The sequence below is a fragment of the Prionailurus viverrinus genome, chromosome D1 (assembly GCF_022837055.1).
Source record: "Prionailurus viverrinus isolate Anna chromosome D1, UM_Priviv_1.0, whole genome shotgun sequence".
NCBI lineage: Eukaryota > Metazoa > Chordata > Mammalia > Carnivora > Felidae > Prionailurus > Prionailurus viverrinus.
Genome location: NC_062570.1, coordinates 56,641,735 through 56,662,996, shown reverse-complemented (window position 1 = coordinate 56,662,996; position 21,262 = coordinate 56,641,735). Strand labels below are relative to the sequence as shown.

Below are 21,262 nucleotides of genomic sequence, written 5' to 3'. Positions count from 1 at the left end.
CACACACGGGAGCATTTTTGCAGGATCCCGCCACGCCTGCTCCTGGTCTGGATTCACACCCTGCTTAGCTTCTTGTCCTACTGGCCCAGCTCCCTCTCCAGTTCCTCCAGTGGGCATTCCTTCAATAAACCAGTCTTACAGGGGCTCCTCCTCTCAGGCTCCGCGTCTACCCAACACAGGGAGATGGGCTCAGAAACCTCTTGGCCCAACTATTCCCCCCACCCCACTGAACAAAGGGCGTTGAGGCCCAGAGAGGAGATGTGTGTCTCCAGACTTTTCCCCTCGGGCATGCTGTATTCCTGTCCTTCCTCTCTGCAGCCCCACCTAGCCACCACACTCCCCACCTTGCCTGCAGGTCCGAGGCCCTATGGGGACACTGCCAACTGCCTGGGGCTGGGAAGTTTTCTTTGGCCTGCTCGGGTCCCTCATTCCTGAGAGTGTCCCCTTAAACCATCATCTCTTCTTGGAAAATAAAGCACCCGGAGTCAGAAAGGAGGAAGAAAGAAATCTTCCAAGGTGGAAGCCGGCCAGGCAGCAATCGCTCTGCCAATACCCTTCACCACACTGCCTTCGAGAGTGCACAACTAGAAAGCAGATGGGGCTCCAGTGGACAAAATCTAGACCTTCTCTTTCTCAGATGAGGCTTCATTTGGTAGAAAGGTACCATTCTCAGTATTGGAAGACCTGGATCCCAATGACGACTCTGCCAATGCCCGGCTGAGCAACTTTAAGGGAGTCAACTGACCTTAAGGGACTCAATTTCCCCATCTGTGGAAGGCTATTTATGGAGCACGGTGAATCACGGCATTCAGAGCACAAGATTCAAGCCCCAAACCCTCTTCTTATGTGCACGGCACTCTGAATGAGCCAGCTCCTTAACCTGTCTGTGTCTCAGTTTCCTCATTTGTCACTGGAGATGATGGCAGGACTGGCCCCAAGGTTTGCCGTGAGGATTAAATGGGCTCACACACGGGGAGCGCTTGGCAGGTCCCTGGCACACAGAAAGCTTTGGGTAGCTGAGGGCTATTTGTGTTCAACCCCAGGGTTGCAGCACTAGCTGGGCCCTGTGGCCTCACTGACTTGACACAAATTCCTTTGTAAAAAGCCCGTGGACAAGGTCCAAAGGGAGCACCATCTGGTGAAAGGAGAGTTTAAAGGGAAAGGGCTTCCCTCCTCTCTGTCCCCCCGCTGCACTGCCTCTAATGCCTCCCCTGGCTTCGGAAAGAAGACACAGTGTCCCTGGGAGCTCCAGGTCGGGGCTGGGTGCCTCGTGGGTCCTCACAACAGGTTGGCTAATCCAGGTAGGGATGGGTGTGTGTCTGTGTGTCTGGCAGGGTCCACTGAAGGGCACAGCCAAAGAGAAGTTTTTCACGTCTTCATTCAAGAGGACTCTCCCGACCTTGTCAGGCCAGGAAGTGGCAAAGGAGGACACTCGCTCTGTCCTGGAGATGCTCGTGTCTGGCCCCAGGGGAAAGGAGCAGCTCCAACTACCGGCCCCCCAGACTCCCCGCTCCCTGCTTTGATGGATCCTACCTGCCCTCCCACGGAAGGAGGCACAACGTGCTGGAAAAATGCAGGGGAGCAGCACCTCACTGCCTGGAGTTCATGGAAAAGCATTGGTTCAGGGAGTCTGGATCCTGGGTTCCCGCTCGGCTCTACCTTGACATCACTGGGTGACCTTGGCTTAACCCCTCTTTGGCTCTCACTCTGCTATCAAACTGGAATCAACAATCCCGGACACACACACCCAAAGCAGCCCTCGTCGCAGCTACCTTCGATCCTGAATGCGAGTGAATTTCGAGGACGAAAGTGCTCTGTTGAACACGAGGGCTCTGATCACCCTCTCCTGTGGTTTGTAATTCAGAGAAGTAGGCACCTCGATGTCTGTGGGCCGACGGCTCCAAAACTCTCTCTTGGCTCCCCCCTCCGCCCCCCTGCTCCCTGACACAGAGTCAACCAGTCCCCGCCTGTCGGTTCAACCTGCGCTCCACAGAAGGACGCTCTGGTCCAGAGTTGGCCAGGGACTGAGCAAAGGACACACAGCAAGTGGAGGCCTGCTCGCCCCTTCCCCAGGCCCAGGCTACCTGGCCTGCCTGGCAGATCCTCTTACCAACATAAATGGATCAATACTTCATTTTACCCCGGATAGTGGGTAGTAGAAGGAACCCTGGAGACCGTCAAGAGTCACAGTGACAGTGGTGTTACTTTTAGCATGGTGCTGCTACCACTACTACCACTGGCACCGCTAATGATGAGAGCGGCTAGTGTTGTGCGCCAGGCATCACAGAGAGAGGTAGGTCTTACTATCATCCACGTTGGGCAGATGAGGTAACTGAGGCAGAGACAGGTGGAGTAACTTGCCTGGAGTCACTCTGTTGTGCGGGCTGGGGCTGGGATTCAGCTGCAGGCAGTCTGATCTTCAGCCCCCACCCTTACCCCTCTTCCAATGGGACTGCATTGTACATTGCGGAAGACAGAGGGGACGTGTTCAAGGCCGCGCCGGAGGGACCCTCAGGCCCTGACAAAAGGGCCCTGTAGACGGCAAGAGTGAGTCCTAATGAAGCGCTGTTCTGCTCCTGCTCAAGTTCATGCTTGGAGCTCTTCTGCTTGGAGTTCACACGACAGGCCCCCCCAAGACAGGCCACGCGAATGCCGTCACTTTGGGCAGGACACGGAAGAAAGGTGGCTGCTATACAAGGAGGTAGGAAGAAATCAGGTAAACTCGTGATGTGTCTTAAAGGTCTAGTGAGGCCCCGGCATGTCGGCTGGAAATAACCGAGAGCCTCAGAGAGAAGGGGAGTTCAGACTGGTTGCAGCTCTTCTCCACAGGCCTCTGCCAAGCACTTGCAAGAAAGACTGGGTGAAGCACTAGAGAGGACTGCCCTCCGTGGCTTTGGGCAAGTCAAAAAACCCCAATCCCTTGTTCTGACCCCTTCCTGACACTTCAAAAGCCTAAGCCCCCAGGGAGGGGACAGAAACCATTTTGTTCCCGGTCTGGGCAAAAACACATGGCCTCTGGGAGAAGAGTAGAAGCAGAATTCATCTGCTTCTTAGGGGAGGGGTAGGAAAAACCTTGCTGTCTCCAGGACACAGAGGCCAAGATCCATTGTTGTCATACAAAACCTGGAAAAAAAAACCCTCTCCCCTGGGAGAGGACAGGAAATGTCTCTCGTCTAGGAATCCTGCAAAGATACCAAGCAGAGGTGGGCTACCACCAGGAGAGGGGCAGGAAACCCTTTCCTCTACAAGCCCAACTGCAGATACAAGGCAACAGATAGTTGTCATGGGGAAGAGGCTCAGGAATGCTGAGATAACCCTTCCTCCAAGACCAAGGTATACAGGGCCTGCTCAAGACCCAGTTGAACCTGCACAATAGAGAACTCACTGAACCTGCCATGACCCTAGCACAGGGTAACAAGCCAACAGCAGTGTTCACTCAGCGGGGGGGGGGGGGGGGGGGGAGGGGGCGGCGAGAGCAGGGAGACAGCTGCCCCCCATGGCACAGGACTACAGGGACTATAGGCAACTGAGAGACGGGTAAGAGCACTCGGAAAGCCTTCGTCCAAATTTTAAAATTTGTGCTTGAAAGGTCACTATAAAGAAACTGAATAGTTGGGGCACCTCGGTGGCTCAGTCGGTTGAGCATCCAACCTTTGGTTTTAGCTCAGCTCATAGTTTGTGAGTTTGAGCCCTGCAGTGGGCCCTGTACTGACACCATGGAACCTGCTTGGGATTCTCTCTCTCTCCCTCTCTCTATCTGCTCCTCCTCCACTCTCATGTGTGCCTGCTCTCTCTCTCTCAAAATAAATAAAACTTAAAAAAAAAGAAACTGAACAGTCAACCCACAGAATGGGAGAAAATATTTGCAAAGCATATATCTGATAAGGGACTGATATCTGTAATATATAATATTTATAAAGAACGCTTACTACTCAACAATGAAGAGACAACCCAATGAAAGGACCAAGGACAAAGGATGTGAATAGATATTTCTCCAGAGAAGATGCAGGAGTGGCCAGTAAGCATGAGAAAAGGTGCTCAATATCCCTAGGCATCAGGAAAATGCAAACCAAAACCACAGCGAGGTACCACTTCACACCCACTAGAATGGCTAGAATCAAACAGACAATAACAAGTGTTGGGAGGAGGTAGAGAAATTGGATCTCTCAAATACTGCTGGTAGGAGTGTAAGATGGGCGAGGCACTCTGAGAAGCATCTAGTGGTTCTTCAAAAAGTTCAACAGAGTTACTGTTTGACTCAGCAGTTCCACTCCTAGGTATAGACCAAGAAAAAGGAAAGAATGTTTATGCAAAAAATAAATTAAAAAAAAATTTTAAGGCTTATCTATTTTTGAGAGAGAGACAGAGACAGAGTGTAAGCAGGGGAGGGACAGAGAGAGAGAGGGAGACACAGAATCCAAAGCAGGTTCCAGGCTCTGAGCTGTCAGCACAGAGCCCGACATGGGGCTCGAACTCACAAACTGCGAGATCATGACCTGAGCTATAATCAGATGCTTAGCCGACTGACTGAGCCACCCAGGCACCCCTATTTATGCAAAAATTTGTACATGAATGTTGATAGTGATAGAAACATTATTCATCAGAGCCAAAGGTTGGAAATAACCCTTACACCTGTACCAACTAATAGATAAACAAAGTATAGTACTCATACAATGGAATGTTATTTGACCACAAAAAGACACAAAGACTGTCTTAATCCATTGAGGCTACTATAACAAAATACCACAGACTGGCTAACTTATAAACAACACAGTTCTTTTTCACAGTTCTGGAGACTAGAAGTCCAAGATGAGGGTGCCAATGTTGATTGGGTTCTGGTTGCAGACCAATGGCTTCTTGTTGTGTCCCTGCAGGGTAGAATGGACCAGGTAGTTCTCTGGTCTCTTATGAGGACATTAATCCCAATGAGGAGGGCTCCCCCCTCATAAATGAACCACCTTCCCCAAAATCCACCTACTACCATCACCTTGGGAATTAGGTTTTCAACATTTGAATTTTGGAGGAACATTCACATTTAATCTTTAGCAAGGAAGAACCTTAAAGACATGCTGAGTGAAATAAGCCAAACACAAAGGATCACATCTACATGGTTCTATTTATAGGAAATGTCCAGAAGAAGTAAATATAGAGAAATGGAAATAGAGGAGAGGTTGTTTAGGGTTGGGAAAGATGGGGGGAGTGGGAAGCGAGAGGTAAAGGGTATAGGATTTCTTTTAAAAAATTAATTGTGAGGTGCCTGGGTGGCTCAGTTGGTTAAGCGTCTGACTTCGGCTCAGGTCATGATTTCACGATACGTGAGTTTGAGCCCTCGTCGGGCACTGTGCTGACAGCTCAGAGCCTGGAGCCTGCTTTGGATTCTGTGTCGCTCTCTTGCTCTGCCCCTCCCCTGCTCATGCTCTGTCTCTGTCTCTCTCTCTCTCAAGAATAAGTAAACATTAAAAATTTTTTTAATTAATTGTGGTCAAATACATAGAACATGAAATTTACCGTTGTAACTTTAAAGTGTACTATTCAGTGGTATTAAGTACATTCACAGTGTTGCATAACCAACACCACTACCCAGTTCCCAGAACTTATTCATCCCCCCCAACGGAAACTATACCTATTCTCCCTTCCCTCCAGTTGCCCTGGCAACTGCATGGTGTTTATGTTTTTGTTTTTGAGGCAATAAAGATGTTTTGTAATTAACTGTGGTGATAGTTGTACAATTCTATGAATATACTAAAATCCACTGAAATGTACACTTTACATGGTGAATTGTATGGCATGTGAATTATATTTTAATAAAGCTGTTGAAAGAAAGAAAGAAAGAAAGAAAGAAAGAAAGAAAGAAAGAAAGAAAGAAAGGCTGAGAAGAGCCCTCTGACAGTCCTCTAAGCACAAGTTATAGGAGGCAATCATTGGAGACATTGGAAACCTAACATGTCTTAGAGGCACATGGCTGGCTAAGTCAGTGGAACATGTAACTCTGGATCTCAAGGTTGTGAGTTTGAGCCCCATGTTGGGGGTAGAGATTACTCAAAAATAAAATCTTTTTAAAAAATTTTTTTAACATTATTTTATTTTTGAGAGACAGAGAGAGACAGAGCCATGAGCGGGGACAGGCAGAGAGGGAGGGAGACACAGAATTCAAAGCAGGCTCCAGGCTCTGAGCTGTCAGCACAGAGCCCGACGTGGGGCTCAAACCCACAAACTGTGAGATCATGACCTGAGCTGAAGTTGGACGCTTAACCAACTGAGCCACCCAGGCACCCCAAAAATAAAATCTTTAAAACCCAGCCCAGCTCCTGACCAGACTGACTCCAATATCACATGAACTGTCTAAAAGAAAAAGAGGCATGCCCGCTTCCAGACATAAATTCTATTTGCCACAGTTTATTCTCTTTTTCTACACGATAGTTTGCATTCCATCAAAAAATAGGACATATTTATTTAAAAAATAAAAAGAAAGAAAAAATCCATTATCAAGAAATAAAACACAAAGCAGAACCAGACAGAAAGATGACAGGAACTAGATGTTGGAACTATAAGACAGAGACATTAAGTATAATTATTAAGTGAAGGATCGAGAGGAAACAATAGGCAGCCTGTAGAAACAGATGGGAGATTTTAGCAGAGATGAACACTGTAAACTAGAAGAATCAAACGAAATGTTAGAAATAAAAAATATATATATCAGAGATGAAGAAATCCTTTGATGAACACCCAGCAAACTGGAAACAACCAGAAAAGAACCAGTGAATTTGAATCTAGGGCAGTGGAAATCATCCAAAATGAAACCTACAGAGAAAAAAGAGTGTGGGTGGGGAGAGAGAACACAGCATCCAAGAACTCTGGGATAATATCAGATGGTCAAAATATGCATGTAATTGGAGTCTCAGAAGGAAAAAGGAGAGGGAGGAAGGAAGAGAAAATATTCAAAGAGATAATGGCTGAAAATCTTGCAAATTTAATGAAAGATAACAAATCACAGAAGCAGGAATTCTAGAGAATACCAAGCAGGACAAATAAAAAGCACTTACACACCAAGATGCACAGATCAACTTTCAAAAACCAAACATAGAAAGGAAATGTGAGAGGCAGCCAAAGAAAAAATGAAATATTATATAAAAAAGGATAAAAATAATTATCACTGTGGATTCTTGTCAGAATCTGTGCAAGTCAGAAGAGAATGGAGTGACATCTTTAAAGTGCTGAAGGGCAGAGCTATCATCTCAGAATTCTATTCCAGTGAAAATATCTTTCAAAAGTGAAGGTAGCAATGCCCAGGTGGCTTAGTCAGTTAAGCGTCCAACTCTTGATTTCAGCTCAGGTCATGATCTCGCGGAGCCCAGCATGGAGCCCCGCATGGGGATCTGTGCTGTCAGAGGATTGTTTGGGATTCTCTCTCCCTCTCTGTCTCTGCCCCTTTCTCCTGCTTGTGCTCTCCCCCACTCCCCCTCAAAATAAATAAACTAATTTTTAAAAGTGAACTATAATAAAGACTTTTTAAAAACAAACTGAGAGAATACATTGCCAGCAGACGTGCACAACAAGCAACATTAAAAGATGTTCTTTAGGTGGAATGCATATAATAGCAGATGGAAACCTGGATTTACACAAAGAAATGAAGACTGAAGGAAATTGTAAAACAATAACAAAAAAAGGTAAATATCAAAAACTTTATTCTTATTTTTCGTCACTTTAAAAGATCAGTGATCGTCCAAAGCAAAAATAGTAACAACATACAGAGTTTATAGTATCTGTAGAAGTAAAATATATAAGAAAAATAGCCCACAGAATAGGAGTGAGGAAATGGAAATATACCATTGTAAGACTCATTTGCCTGTACATGAAATGGCACACTATTATTCAAAGATAGACTGCTTAAGTGCAAGATGTATATTGTGAACCCCAAATCAACCACTAAAAACTTTTTAAAGAGGTACAGTAGTAGAATTGAATGGAATTATAATAAAATGCTAAATTAATCCAAAATAAGGCATGAAAAGAGAAAAAAGGATATGGGATCAGATATCAAAAATAGAAAACCAGCAAGGGAGTGTGTTTAAATCCAGCCATGTCAATAATTATATAAATGGTGAACGATCTTGTTAAATATCCAATTAAAAGGCAGAGATTGTCAAATAGGACTTTTTTTTTCTTAGAGAGAGTGCTAACAGAAAACGTGCAGAGGAAGAGGGAGAAAATCTAGAGCAGGCTCCAAACTCAATTACAGAGGCCGTTGTAGGCTCCACCCCATGACCCTGGGATCATGGCCTGACCCGAAATCAAGAGTCAGAGATTCAACCAACTGAGCCACCCAGGCGCCCCTGGATTTTTTTTTAAAGACTCAATTATATGCTGTCTATAAGAACCTCACTTTTATGTATTACTTTAAGCACCTCACTTAATTTATTTGTTTTTGAGTGTAGTTGACACACAATGTTACATGAGTTGCAGGTGTACAACATAGTGATTGGACAAGTTCATACATTATGCTGTGCTCACAAGTGTAGCTACCAGCTCTCATCCTACAACACTATTATAGTATCACCCACTACATTCCTTTTGCTGTGCCTTTTATTCCCTTGACTTATTTCCATAAGTCATTCCATAACTTACATTCCATAACTGGAAGCTTGTATCTCCCACTCTTCACCCATTTCGTCCATCCTCTGCTCCCCTCCCCTCTGGCTACCATGTTTGTTCTTTGAATTTATAGTTCTGATTCTGTTTTTTGTTTCTTCATTTGTTTTTTTAGATTCTACATATGAGTGAAACCATATGGTATTTGGCTTTCTCAGTCTGACTTATTTTACTTAGTAGAATACCCTTAGTATAATACCCTCTAGGTATGATAGCAAGATCTCATCCTTTTTTATACCTGGGTAATAGTCCATTGTATACTTACACTACATCTTCCTTATCCATTTGTTTACCAATGGACAGTTAGGTTACTTCTATAACTTGGCTGTTGTTAATAGTGCCACAATACACATAGGGATGCATATATCTTTTCAAATTAGTGTTTTCATATTCTTCGGGTAAATACCCAGTAGTGCAATTACTGGATCATATAGTATTTCTATTTTTAATTTTTAAAAAAAAAATTTTTTTTTTCAACGTTTATTTATTTTTGGGACAGAGAGAGACAGAGCATGAACGGGGGAGGGGCAGAGAGAGAGGGAGACACAGAATCGGAAACAGGCTCCAGGCTCTGAGCCATCAGCCCAGAGCCCGACGTGGGGCTCGAACCCACGGACCGCGAGATCGTGACCTGGCTGAAGTCGGACGCTTAACCGACTGCGCCACCCAGGCGCCCCTCTATTTTCAATTTTTTGAAGAACCTCCATACTGTTTTCCACAGTGGCTATATCAATTTACATTTCTACCAACAGTATACAAGGGCTCCTTTTTCTCCACATCCTCACCAACACTTGTTATTTCTTGTCTTTTTTATTTTAGCCATTCTTATAGGTGTAAGGTAATATCTTATTGTGGTTTTGATTTGCATTTCCTTGATGATGAGTGATGTTGAGCATCTTTTCAAGTGTCTGTTGACCATCTGTATGTTAAGGACCTCACTTTAAATATAAAAACATACAAAAGGGTTGGAATAAGTCACACCATGCAAACACTAATCAAACACTAATCAAAAGAAAGTTGGTGGCTATATCAGGCAAAGTAGATTTCAGAGCAAGGAAGATTGCCAGAAATAGAGAGGGATATTATACAATGATAAAGAGGCCAATTTGTCAAGAAGACATAATAATCCTAAACAAACAGAGCCTAATAACATATCTTCAGAATACATGAAGCAAAACCTGATAGAATTGAAAGAGAAAATAGATAAAACCACAGTTATACTTGGAGACTTCAAATTTCCTCTCTCCATTCAGTAATTGATAGAAAAATTAAAGAGAAAATCATAAGGATATAGAAAACCCAAATAACAATATCAGACAACTTGACCTGACATTTATAGAACACTATATACAGCATCAGCAGAATAGACACTTGTTTCAAGCGTACATTAAAGATTTGGGGGAAAAAATAAAGAGATTTGCCTAGACAGACCGTATTACCATTTTCTGTCCATGAAACAAACCTCAAACAATTTAAAAGAATTGAAATCATATGAAGTACATTTTCTAATCAAAATGGAATCAAACTAGAAGTCAATAACAAAAAGATATCTGAAAGATTCCCAAATATTTAGAAACAATACACTTCTAAATAAACAATGGGTCAAGAAGAAAGTACAAAGGAAGTTTTAAAATATTTTGAACTGAATGGGGGCACCTGGGTGGTTCAGTCAGTTAAGCATCTGACTCTTGGTTTCGGCTCAGGCGTTATTTCACAGTTTGTGGGTTCAAGCCCCATGTCAGGCTCTCTGCTGGCAGTGTAGAGCCTGCTTGGGATTCTCTTTCTCTGCTCCTCCCCAACTTGCACTGTCTCTGTCACTCTCAAAATAAATAAATGAACTTTATATCTATATATAGATATAGATACAGATACAGATATAGATTAGATATATAGATATAGCTGAATGAAAATGAAAACACAACATATCAAAATTTATGGGATGCAGCTAGAGTAGTTTGTAGAAGGCAATTTACAGCATTAAATGCTTATGTTAGAAAATAAGAGGGGCATCTGGGTGACTCAGTCGGTTAAACATCTGACTTTGGCTCAGCTCGTGATCTCACAGCTTGTGAGTTTGAGCCGCATCGGGCTCTGTGCTGACAGCTTGGAGCCTGGAGCCTGCTTCGGATTCTGTGTCTCCCTCTCCCTTTACCCCTCCCCCACTCACACTCTGTCTCTCTCTCTCAAAAATAAATAAACATTAAAAAATTTTAGAAAATAAGAAAGGCTTGGAATCAATAATCTAAACTAAAGAAAAAGAAGAAAAAATTATATCTGAAGCAAGCTGAAGGAAGGAAATAATAAAGATAAGAGTACAAATAAATGAAATTGAAATGAGAAAATCAGTGACACTGAAGATTGTTATTGGAAAAATAAATAAGATTGAGAAAACTCTAGTCGGATTGGTCAAGAGAAAAAGAAAAAGAAAAAATTGTCAATATTAGGAATGAAAAAGAGACATCACTACAGATCCTATAGATAGTAAAAGGACAATTATGAACAAGTGTGTGCCAATATATCAGATATCTTAGTTGAAATGTCCTAATGAAGAGGTCTCAGAGTGGTCAAGCCATTTCTTTCCCCCTCTGTGCCTGGCATAATACTGAAGTTTGTGCAGACAAGAAGGGAAATGCAGACCACAGAGTGTCCAAACTGCTGTAGAGAACAATCCTTTAGGCTCAAAGGGGATAGCTTGGCAAAGGCCACACCAAGCTGGCTGCCCCTGTTCAAATTCCCCTGAATTTATTTTCAAGCCTGAGCCTCTTTCTCAATACCAGGTACACAAGAAGGGAAAACCATGACTTAATTCTGGGGATTGCTCAATGGCAGTGTTGGAAAATCCCCAGATTTAAATGATCCTTCCTGCCCAAGCCACCTCCACAGCACTGTCTTAATATAGGACTGAGGGGTAGCTAAAAACCTGGGCTCAGCTTTTCTCATTCTCCCTCTCCTTTTCCTCCCTTTCTCCCGTCCATCCAGGCCCAGGTGAAATAGGACAAATGTGGGTTTGTCATCAGACCAACTACAATACCAGTCTCAGCCCTTTTCTCACTAAATATCACCTCCCTAAACTTCAGTTTCCTCATCTTTAAGATTGTTGTGAACTCCCATTTCCAGGGTTTTGAAGGTTGTAAAGGATGCATATACAGTGTTATGTATAAGGTCAGGGCTAAATTCATATCAATCTCTGGTCTCTTCCCTATAAGACCCCTTTTTGAAAATTCCAATGAGGACTGTACTGCCTCTTCTTAATTTGACCTTGAACTTCAAAAGCTCTAGGAAGTTAAGGACATGGTCTGATATCTCCTCACCATTATATCTCCAGTATCTACACAGGTCTTGGCAAAGAGAATGTATGAGATAAATGTACTGAATGAATGAATAAATGAATGAATGAATGAATGAATGAAACAACAGTTATTTTGGGTGACATGAGATGTAATACAGAATCCTGCATTGTATTTTCCAAGTCCCAAGAATGCACAAGATTGCAGAAGCAGGGAGTGGACAATGAAATGAATTAAGATTCAGTCCTTACCCTTGAGGAAGTCAATACATTTCTTTCTGATGTCTTCCCTATACCAGGTCTCATGTTAGGTGCTGGGATCTTTGAATCAGCTTTGTCTCTGTCTACAGTCAAATGGGAGAGGGAGGAACCCAGACAGATAAATTAATTTTTTTTATGTTTATTTATTTTAGAGAGAGAGACAGACAGAACATGAGCGGGGGAGGGGCAGAGAGAGAGAGGGAGACACAGAATCTGAAACAGGCTCCAGGCTCTGAGCTATCAGCACAGAGCCCGATGTGGGGCTTGAACTCACAGACCTTGAGATCAGGACCTGAGCCGAAGTCAGATGCTCAACTGACAGAGCCACCCAGGCACCCCGACAGATAAATTATACAAATTTTTTCTCCAAAATGTGGGCTTCTCCAAACTATGTACTTGGCCAAGCTGTGAACTTCAGAAGGCAGAGACCCTGTCCTATATACCTCCAAATTCCCAGCCCAGGTCTCAGTGTTAAAGTGTAAGTGAAAATTAAACAAACAAACAAACAAACAAACAAACAAACAAACAAAACCAAAAAGCGGATTTGATTGTAAAGAAGGCTTCTTGGAGGAAGAAATATAAAGATAGGAAGGATGGGCAGGATGTGGAAATGGAGAGGCTTTTCAGTTGAAGAAGGGAGAAGAGCACTTCAGTTCAAGGGCACTTCAGTTCGAGAGCATAGTGTGAGCAAAGACCCAGGGGAAGAAAGTACATTCCAGGACATAGACAGTGACCTGATGTGACCAGAGAGCTGGATCCATATCAGACAGAGGGATGAAGGGAGACTGGAGAGTGTAGCGGGGACAAGATCACATGAGGCCTTGAATGCCATGTTAGGGAGTTTGGGTCTCATCCTAAAGCTATGGGAGCCACACACGAGAATGGCTGGATTGCATGTTCCAAAGATCACTCTGGGGATCAGTGTGGAGCACAAGGATGGAGAGCAGGGACCAATGAAGAGGCCAGTATGTGTCTGCAAAGGAAGGTGGCATGGTCCAGCAGAGAGAGAGAGAGAATTTGTCCTGCTTACTGAGCGTAGAGGTGTCTGTAAGTATGTTTCTAGATATGCATTCTTCCACAGAGGGTCAGCCTAATAAAATATTTCAACCCTACTCAGTTTCATGACCCATCATACCCAAAACCCGGGGCAGGCCCAGCATACTAAAGAAAGAGGCTGAAACACATCTAGCCAATGCCTGACTTTATATTTCTTAGAAAGAGGGATTCAACACTCTTCTGAAGGCTTTCAGGGTCATCTAACCTTGGTTAGCTCATCTAAAATATTTGTTTTCTTGTCCTTCTTTGTGTCTCTGGCATGCTTTGTGTCAAAATCCTCGTATAGGTTGCTGATTTAAAAATCCCCACAAGGCCGGGCTGGGAATGGAGCCTACAGTCACCAGGAAGCCTCACTCTAGGATGAGCTTCTATGTGAGACAGCTATTTCTCCCTAGCAGGGCCTGTGCTTGCCTGCTCGCCACCCTACATACTCAACTATGCTGACTCCATGGGCCTGGGCCTAGGCCAGCTTGGAAATCTAGCAAAGCCATTGGAGAGGGAACTGGCACACTAATACCACTCTCTCGGTGACTCAACAACCTCTCCTGATAACCAATGTTTCCCTTTCTCAAGGGCCACCAAACAGCCTTTATTTTTTTCTAATCTTTTTTTTTAAAGTTTATTTATTTATTTTGGAGAGAGAGACAGAGAGAGAGAGAGAGTGAGAGCACAGGGTAGGAGCAGAGAGAGAGGGAGAGAATCCCAAGCAGGCTCCGTGCTGTCAGCACAGAGCCTGACATGGGGCTCGAACCCATGAACCACGAGATCATGACCTGAGCCAAAATCAAGAGTCCAACACTTAACCGACTGAGCCACCCAGGCACCCCCCAAACAGCCCTTAAAATATGCAGTTTATTCTGTTGACCTGATAATTGGCCAGGAGTTTTCAGCTATTATAGAGCCTAGGCTCTGGAATCAGACTACCTGAGTTTAAATTTTTTTTTTTTTTTAATGTTTATTTCTGAGAGAGAGACAGACAGAGTATGAGCTGGGGAAGGGCAGATAGAGAGGGAAACACAGAGTCTGAAGCAGGTTCCAGGCTCTGAGCTGTCAGCACAGAGCCCAATGCAGGGCTCGAACCCACGAACTACAAGATCATGACCTGAGCTAAAGTCAGACGTTTAACCGACTGAGCCACCCAGGCACCCCTAGACTACCTGAGTTTAAATCCTGGTTCTGCCACTCATTAGCTGTGTGACCCTGGACAAAAATTTTTTTAACCCCTTTGTGTCTAAATTTCTTCATCTGTAAAATGGGGCTAATTATAGTAGTATTTCCTCCATAGGGCTGTCATGGGGCTTAAACAAATCCACACAGGTAAAGTAGCTAGAATAGTAGCTGGCAAGTAGTAAATGCTCATTAAAGTTTAGCACCGGTTACTGCCTGTTATGGTTCATGACACCTGCTGTTTCTCCTTTTAGAAAAATCAAAACTGCTCGAGCTGCCCTCCAGTCTCCCAGTGCTTCTCCAGCTGAACACTATCATCACACAATATTTCCGGTCTCCTTTGACTGGGCCTCTGCACCTTCCAGAATCCTTGCTCTCATTGTGGTTTTCCGTTGAGAGCTTTGGTTCATGCTGAGATGCTGGTCTTTTCTAGTGTCTTCTAGTCTCACAGGTTTCTCTGGGAATCTTACTCTCCCCTCCTCCATTATCTTTGTTCATAGGTTCTAGGACAGTTGCCACACTTCCAGGTGAACCTGTCCTCCTGATTCTTATTGTCGATCATAATACTTCTATGGATAACAACATCTGTCAAATACTGCAAATCCTGTCAAATGCCAGGCCCTGTGCTGGGCACTTTCCATTCATTACTTTAGTCCTTGCAATCCTAGGAAGGAGGTACTTCTATTCCCATTTGGATGGAGCACAGGGAAACTGGGGTTCAAACCCCATGAGCAACATTAGCAGTCGGCAAGGTCAGGGCTTATTCAGGCTGGGGCTTGGGGCAGAGTCTAGGTGCATATGGATTAGGAGAAGTGACTTGTCCACAAATATTTATTATAAAAATGATCCGTTAACAGACCTGTCCTGAGCCCCTGCTTGGTGAGATGGATGTGACCGGCTCTCTAGGGCCTGGCACTTTGCTTCTGGCATGGGGAACATGGGCCTCACCATCCCTGGTCCCAGCACTCACTATGCCGCACTGAGAGAGCTTCCAGCCGTGTCCCCCAGAGCCCTGGAGACTGGGGTGCAGAGGCTGCCTGAGTAAGAGGGTGACCATGTGGAGTCCTGGGGCCACCCCTGCCAAACCAGAGTGGCCCCCGTCATCTGTGCCCGTACCTCACAGGCTTCTGAACAAGGCTGGATTTGAAGAAGGAGTGTTACTGCTAAAGAAAGCTGGGGAAACAACTGCTGAATAGTAATGGTCTTTTTAAAAACATAATGGAGATATAACATTAGTTTCAGGTGTCCAAGATGATTCAATAGATGTGTATATTGCACAATGCTCACCACAGTAAGTCTAGTTAACATCCATCATCACACATAGTAATTGTTTTTATAATATGTCTGCTTCTTCAGTCAGAATGCAGTTTCCTGGAGATCAGGGGCTGCACCCCCAGCCCAGCACGGGGCTAGGAGGGTTTCAGGAAGGGGAGGCAGATGCAGGGGGCAGACAGAATGCTTGAGGAGCTCTCTGGGCAACATAAGGTTTGCCCCCTTTCCCTGCAGGGGAACAGTCTTAGGAGAAATTGAGTAAGAAACTTGCAGACAGAATGATGCAAGGGGAACTTTCGGTACATATTGCAACAGAGTATTCTAAAATGGGGCCGGGGCTGTTCTGCTGGCCTGTTCCCAAGGGTCTCAGCCCTGCTTCTCTCCAGCTGGTCAGGCCTGTCACACAGGATAGGGCCAAAGGCTACTAACCAGTCCCTCACCGTCCTCCGCCTACCACCCGCCCCCCCCTCCATGCCTGGCCTTAGAGCTGGGAGGGTTGAAACCTGAAGTCATCTTCAATCATCCCTTTGTGCCTTCTGCCCTATGTCCATGTCACCAAATCCTAGAGATTCTAAGGCAGCAGCATTTCTCCAACTTTCCATTCTTACCTTTGGCCCTGCTATCACTCTGGTGCAGGCTGTGTCATACTCATTGTCCCCCATCTTTCCTTTCCTTCTCTTCTTCCTTCCTTTCTTGCTATCTAGTATTACCCAAATCCCTTCTGTGGACCAGGCCCAGCGTTGGGCACTGGGTCACAGAGAGCCCTCTGATTCCACCTTTGCCCTCAGGTAGCCTCTCCTGCGCAAATCAGGTGTGTAAATATCAAGGGTACAGGTGCTCTGAAAGAGAGAAGCCAGGGGTCTGATGGGGACACAGAGCTGAGAAAGGGTCCTCTGAGGGCCATGTGTTACACACCTTCCATTTACCCTCCCAGACCCGCTCTCTACCTTCATCCTGCACATTTCCTGAATTCTCTGTATGGACTGCATCATTGGGCTCCCTCACCCTCTGCCTAGTGGGAAGCCCGGCAGAAGACTAGAGGGAGGGACAGAGGGTGGCTCTGCCAGGTCACCAGGGTTTGTCTGTGCCCCTTCAATGAAGGCCGGGGCTTCTATCAGGTGGCCCTCTCTACCCAGCTCTCACTCTGCCTGGCTTCCTCTCTTTGGACCTTCAGGCCACATGTCCCTACAGTGTTACTAGCCTTGGGGTACTGTGTCAACCCTTGAGCTTAGCTGCACACCCTGCTGACATTGTTGCAAAATTTCTGTATTAAAATTTCCTCAAGTTACCCAAGTACAGATAGGCTGTCTCCTGCAGGGACCCTGCTTAACACAGGCCATAGGTAAAAAGGAAGGATGCCACGGAGGTGACAGCTGAAAGTGTTCTTGTTTGGACAATTATCTTTCTAGAGCACAAAACTGACCATTTGTCACCCCTGCTAAAACCCTTTATGGCTCCGCATTGCTCTGAGGATAAAGTCCAGACTCCTGAGCCTGGCACCCAATACTGTATACCATCTGGCTCTGGATGACCAAGTGGCATGTGGTGAAGTCACTCAGGAGGAGGACATTTGGGGGCTTGAAAGGGGAGGGAAGCAGTCCCAGGAGGGGTGCAGCCCTGCCACAAAGCCGCCCTGCCAGGCAAATTCCTGGATGAGGAAGGAGGAGGTGGGTGAGTTTCTGGACCACAGGACCATGCCAGGCTCTCCTCGTCCACTCTCCAAGGGAGATGAGCACTGGGAATGAGTTTGACCCGACAAGCCGTAGCCTCAGGCATGAGAACTGGTTCAAATCCCAGCCCCAACACTGACAACTGGCAAACTCTTCGATTCTCTGAGCTTCATTTTTCCTGACTGTGCAAGGGGAATAATCTCACAGGGCTGGGGGGCGGGGGCACAGTGTAAAGAAGGTAACAAATGGGAATTTGCTTCTGTCAAGTAGTTCCAGTGTCTGGGCTGGTCCCTCTCCCCAGTCTTCATGTGTTAGGGAAAGCACACGGGCTCTGAGGTTCAGGAAGGCTTGAATAGAAATCCCAGCTTAATACTACTTTCTCACTTTGTGATCCTGGACAAATCACTTTAACTCCCTGTACCTCATTTGCAAACGGGGGTGATAAGCACCCCTTGCAGGGCAGCTGTGAGGATTGGGTAAGTGCACACAGGCCATGCAGGGCCTGGCATGGAGCAGGTGCTTGGTAAATGTTTTTTTTGTTGGGTGTTTTTTTTTTTTTTTTTTTTTGCCTTTTGCCTTTTGCCTTTTGCCCTGTGCCTCCCTTAGGGGAAGTGTCCCCTGGGCCTTGCAGGCTGGCTGTGTGCAGTGGAAGGGTGAAGGTTGCTGTCACTGGAAGGAGTCTCTGACATGCAAGTGTCTAACCCCCCACAAGCTACAAAGCTGCACCCAGAATTCCCAATGGCAACACAACACTGGTGACTGAGCTGGGCGGGCTGGAATGTGCCACCTTTGGTGAAGCCCACCCTGGTCAAGTCATGCTTGGCAGCTTGACTTGGCCTTTCTATCCCTGGTTTGGCCAAAGCACCCATGGGCTTGGATAGGGAGAAGATAAAGGAAAAGGGACTCAGGTCCCAGAGCCATCCTGCTCACATACCTGCAGGAGGAGCAAGGCAGACCATTCCAGACAGGAATGTAAGGATGTTGGGATGTGTGGGGAGGGGGCCAGGAGAAGTCAGTGCCCGGTGTGGGTCCCCCATGCTCACCTCATGCAGGAGACAATGGTCCCAGGACAAAGAAAACTGCCAAGAAACTTTCTCCCTGGACTACTCCAATTCTGGGTCTGGTTTTCCACCCAAAACCAGTCTGGACGAAGCTGCTTAAGGGATGGGTGAGCAGCTGGGGGCCAACAGGAGGGAGTCCTCACTCTGTGAGTTGGCTCAGAAGCAAAGAGGCTGCCCCTCTCAGCCGCTGGACTTGCCTCTGTATCCTCTGCTGGATGTTTCCACATGTCTGTGAAGGGCCCAAATTGGAGACACGTTTTATTGCCCTATTCCCCAAGCCCCCATCTGCACACCGCCAGCCCACCTCCAATCTAATCAAGGTGCCCTGCTCTTCACACCCCTCCTTTGGTCCATGCCCCACAGGATGAAGTCCAAGTTTCTTGGCGGGATTACAAGGCCCTTCAGATCTGGCCCCTGTCTACCTCTCCAGGCTCATCTCCTACTCCTCCCCGACCTGCATCTCTCTTCCAGCCACACCAGGGCACTCAGGGTTCCCATCTCCAGGCCTTTCCCCGTGCTGTGGCCTCTGCCCAAATGCCCTTCTCCTTCCTCTCAGCCTGGCAGAAACGTACTGATCATCTCCTGTCCAGTAGCCCAGGGGCAATGTCGTCTCCTGTCAACCTTCCTAGTTTAAGACATTCCGTCTGTCTCTCTTCCTTGCCCCGACAGACTCCATCTACAAAACTACTCATCGATGGGCAATGAAAATAATTTTGGAACATGTGTCTGGCACTATGCTAGGCTTTTTTTTTTTTTCGTACCTTACCTCATTTAGTTCTCAAAGCATTTCACAAAAATAATTATTGTTCTCACTTGACAGATATGGAAACTGAGGTCCACGGAGGGCAGGGCCAGAACCAGACTGAAACTGCAGTGCGCTCACCTCTCCGGGAAGTGCATCCAACCCCAGCCGAGGTGGGGGGTGGGGGGCCCTCTCTCCTCGGGGTCCTGTGCCTGCAACTGCCGTCAGCACCTGTGAGTGGCTGTTTCAGGCGCCCCCGACCCCGACCCTTCACCAACGTGACATGCCACGGCCCCGGGCAGGGACCGGGAGGGCTGGGCTGGGTCCCCAGCACCCCGCAGTGTACAGACGCTCCGTGGTGTGTCTTGATAACCAGATGGAAAGGTAGAGGCCGCGTGGGTGGCTTGGGAGCCCGGGCCTAACCTAACGAATCCCGGCACCAGCGACGCGAGGCGGGACCTTAGCATCTTAGCCAAGCGCAGGCCCGGCCTCGGGCAGGCACCACCCGCTAAGGCGCTCGGTGGGTTGCGCGAGCTCGGCGTCCGGGCCCAGCAGCCGCGGGTGCCCGCGGGACGGCGGCGGAGGGAGCCGGGAGCGACAGCATGGCGGGGGCGCGCGCGCGCGAGAGCCCCGGAGTCCGCGCCCTCCCGCGCCCTCCCGCGCCGCCGCGCGCTCCCGCTCCCGGAGGACGAAGGGCGGGCCGGGTGGAACGGCAGGCCCCGCCCCAGCCCGCGTCGGGCCGCCCCCGTTGTGAGGTGATAAAGCGCCGCGCTCCGAGTGCGGAGCGCAGTGGCCGCCACCGACGGCCCGCTTTCGGCAGCTGCTCGGGCCGCGACGGGCGGTGGGCCCCCAGCTCCCCGCGTCGGCGCCGTCCCCCGGCCCCCGAGCTCGGCGCGAAGCCCTGGCCCCGGAGGCCGGGGCATGGGCCAGGGGCGTAGGGCGAGCCGGCTTCCCGCGGGGCCGTGAGCTGCAGCGGCTTCAGCATGAAGACCCTCATAGCCGCCTACTCCGGGGTCCTGCGAGGTGAGCGGGGCCGCCGGTGGGACAGGGGTCTGGGAGACGAGCCGTCGCCGCCCCGGGGGTCTGCAGGGCCTCGGCGGCTTCCATCCCGGGCTGGGAAGCTGCACGCGGGTTTTCGGGAAAGGATGTGACGAGGGCTGGGAGGCAGGCAGGAGTGTGTTCTTATAACGAGGGTACCTTGCTGGAGGACTGGCCAGTGTGCGGGTTGAGGTCCCGACCCCTTTTCTCTTTTCTTTTCCAAAGCTTGCCGCCCCCTCCCAGCAGCGCACCTAGGTCGGGGAAGAAGGAAGGATCCCGGTGACCTAGTCAGATGCAGGCGGCATGGTAGTCTGAGTTCATTCTTCACTCTGGCACTTATCAAGTTTTGAAACCCCTGTTACATCACTTTCCACCCCCCACCCCCACCCCCACCCCAGCTTGTGTTCCCCATCTGTGAGATGAGGTTGATATTTAACAACTCCTTCCCAACCCCCAGCACTGTCTGTGGCCCCTGCGAGTTCCCTCCCCTCTCTCCTCACCGGGTGGAGCATGCTATGAGAGACTGGATGGGGCCGAGTGGCAAGGTTTTGCAATCTTCTGAAATAGCCACCAGACTGGGAACATGCCTGGCTGGGACAGGTGTGCCCACACTGTACTCTGCCCTACTCCCATCCTCCAGCCAGTCTCAGGAGCCCACTCAGCAGCGACTGAGCCTGGCACCCTGAGAAGGTGGTGGTGGTGGGGGGAATCCTGGGTACCCTCCATGTGGCCCATGTTCCTGTTCCACCAGTGTGGAGCTGAGGCCCTTGGTGAATATGTATATTCACTTATAGCTGGAGAAATTGATGGGAAAAGATATACCTTCCCGAGGTTTCCTTAACAGACGCCTTGGCCAAGAGGGACTCTGGGAAGTGATCACTGCTGTCCTAGGTCTGTGTGTTTTGAAGTTTCCCTCCCTCCGCCTAAAGCTTTAATCTGTTTGCTGAACCTCTCCTACTTAGCGCTTTTTTTCCCTTCGGTAACTGACAGTCACCTACCCTACCCACCTTCATTACGAAAATAAAACTTAGTAGTTATTGGGATTTTGAAAACTAGAGAA

At 47.4% G+C, this 21,262-nt stretch overlaps 2 protein-coding genes across 3 annotated transcripts in view; one reads left to right on the top strand and one right to left on the bottom strand.

Moving 5' to 3' along the window:
• Positions 1–4,769: 4,769 nt before the first annotated feature.
• LOC125146461 (uncharacterized) lies at positions 4,770–20,087 on the bottom strand. Its single transcript, XM_047823201.1, has 5 exons — positions 19,588–20,087; positions 19,306–19,382; positions 18,405–18,651; positions 12,188–12,275; positions 4,770–4,868 (listed from the first exon to the last, which is right to left on the bottom strand). Exons 1-5 carry the CDS (start codon positions 20,085–20,087, stop codon positions 4,797–4,799), a joined length of 984 nt encoding a protein of 327 aa, XP_047679157.1. The 3' UTR covers positions 4,770–4,796.
• DGAT2 (diacylglycerol O-acyltransferase 2) overlaps positions 19,943–21,262 on the top strand; it is a 31,918-nt gene continuing 30,598 nt past the window's right edge. The window contains exon 1 of one of the 2 annotated variants that reach the window (XM_047823917.1): positions 19,943–20,187. In XM_047823917.1, coding sequence (XP_047679873.1) covers positions 20,148–20,187 — 40 coding nt within the window. In that variant the 5' untranslated portion in view covers positions 19,943–20,147. The remainder of the gene's footprint in view (positions 20,188–21,262) is intronic. The other variant, XM_047823918.1, reaches the window with a different exon arrangement.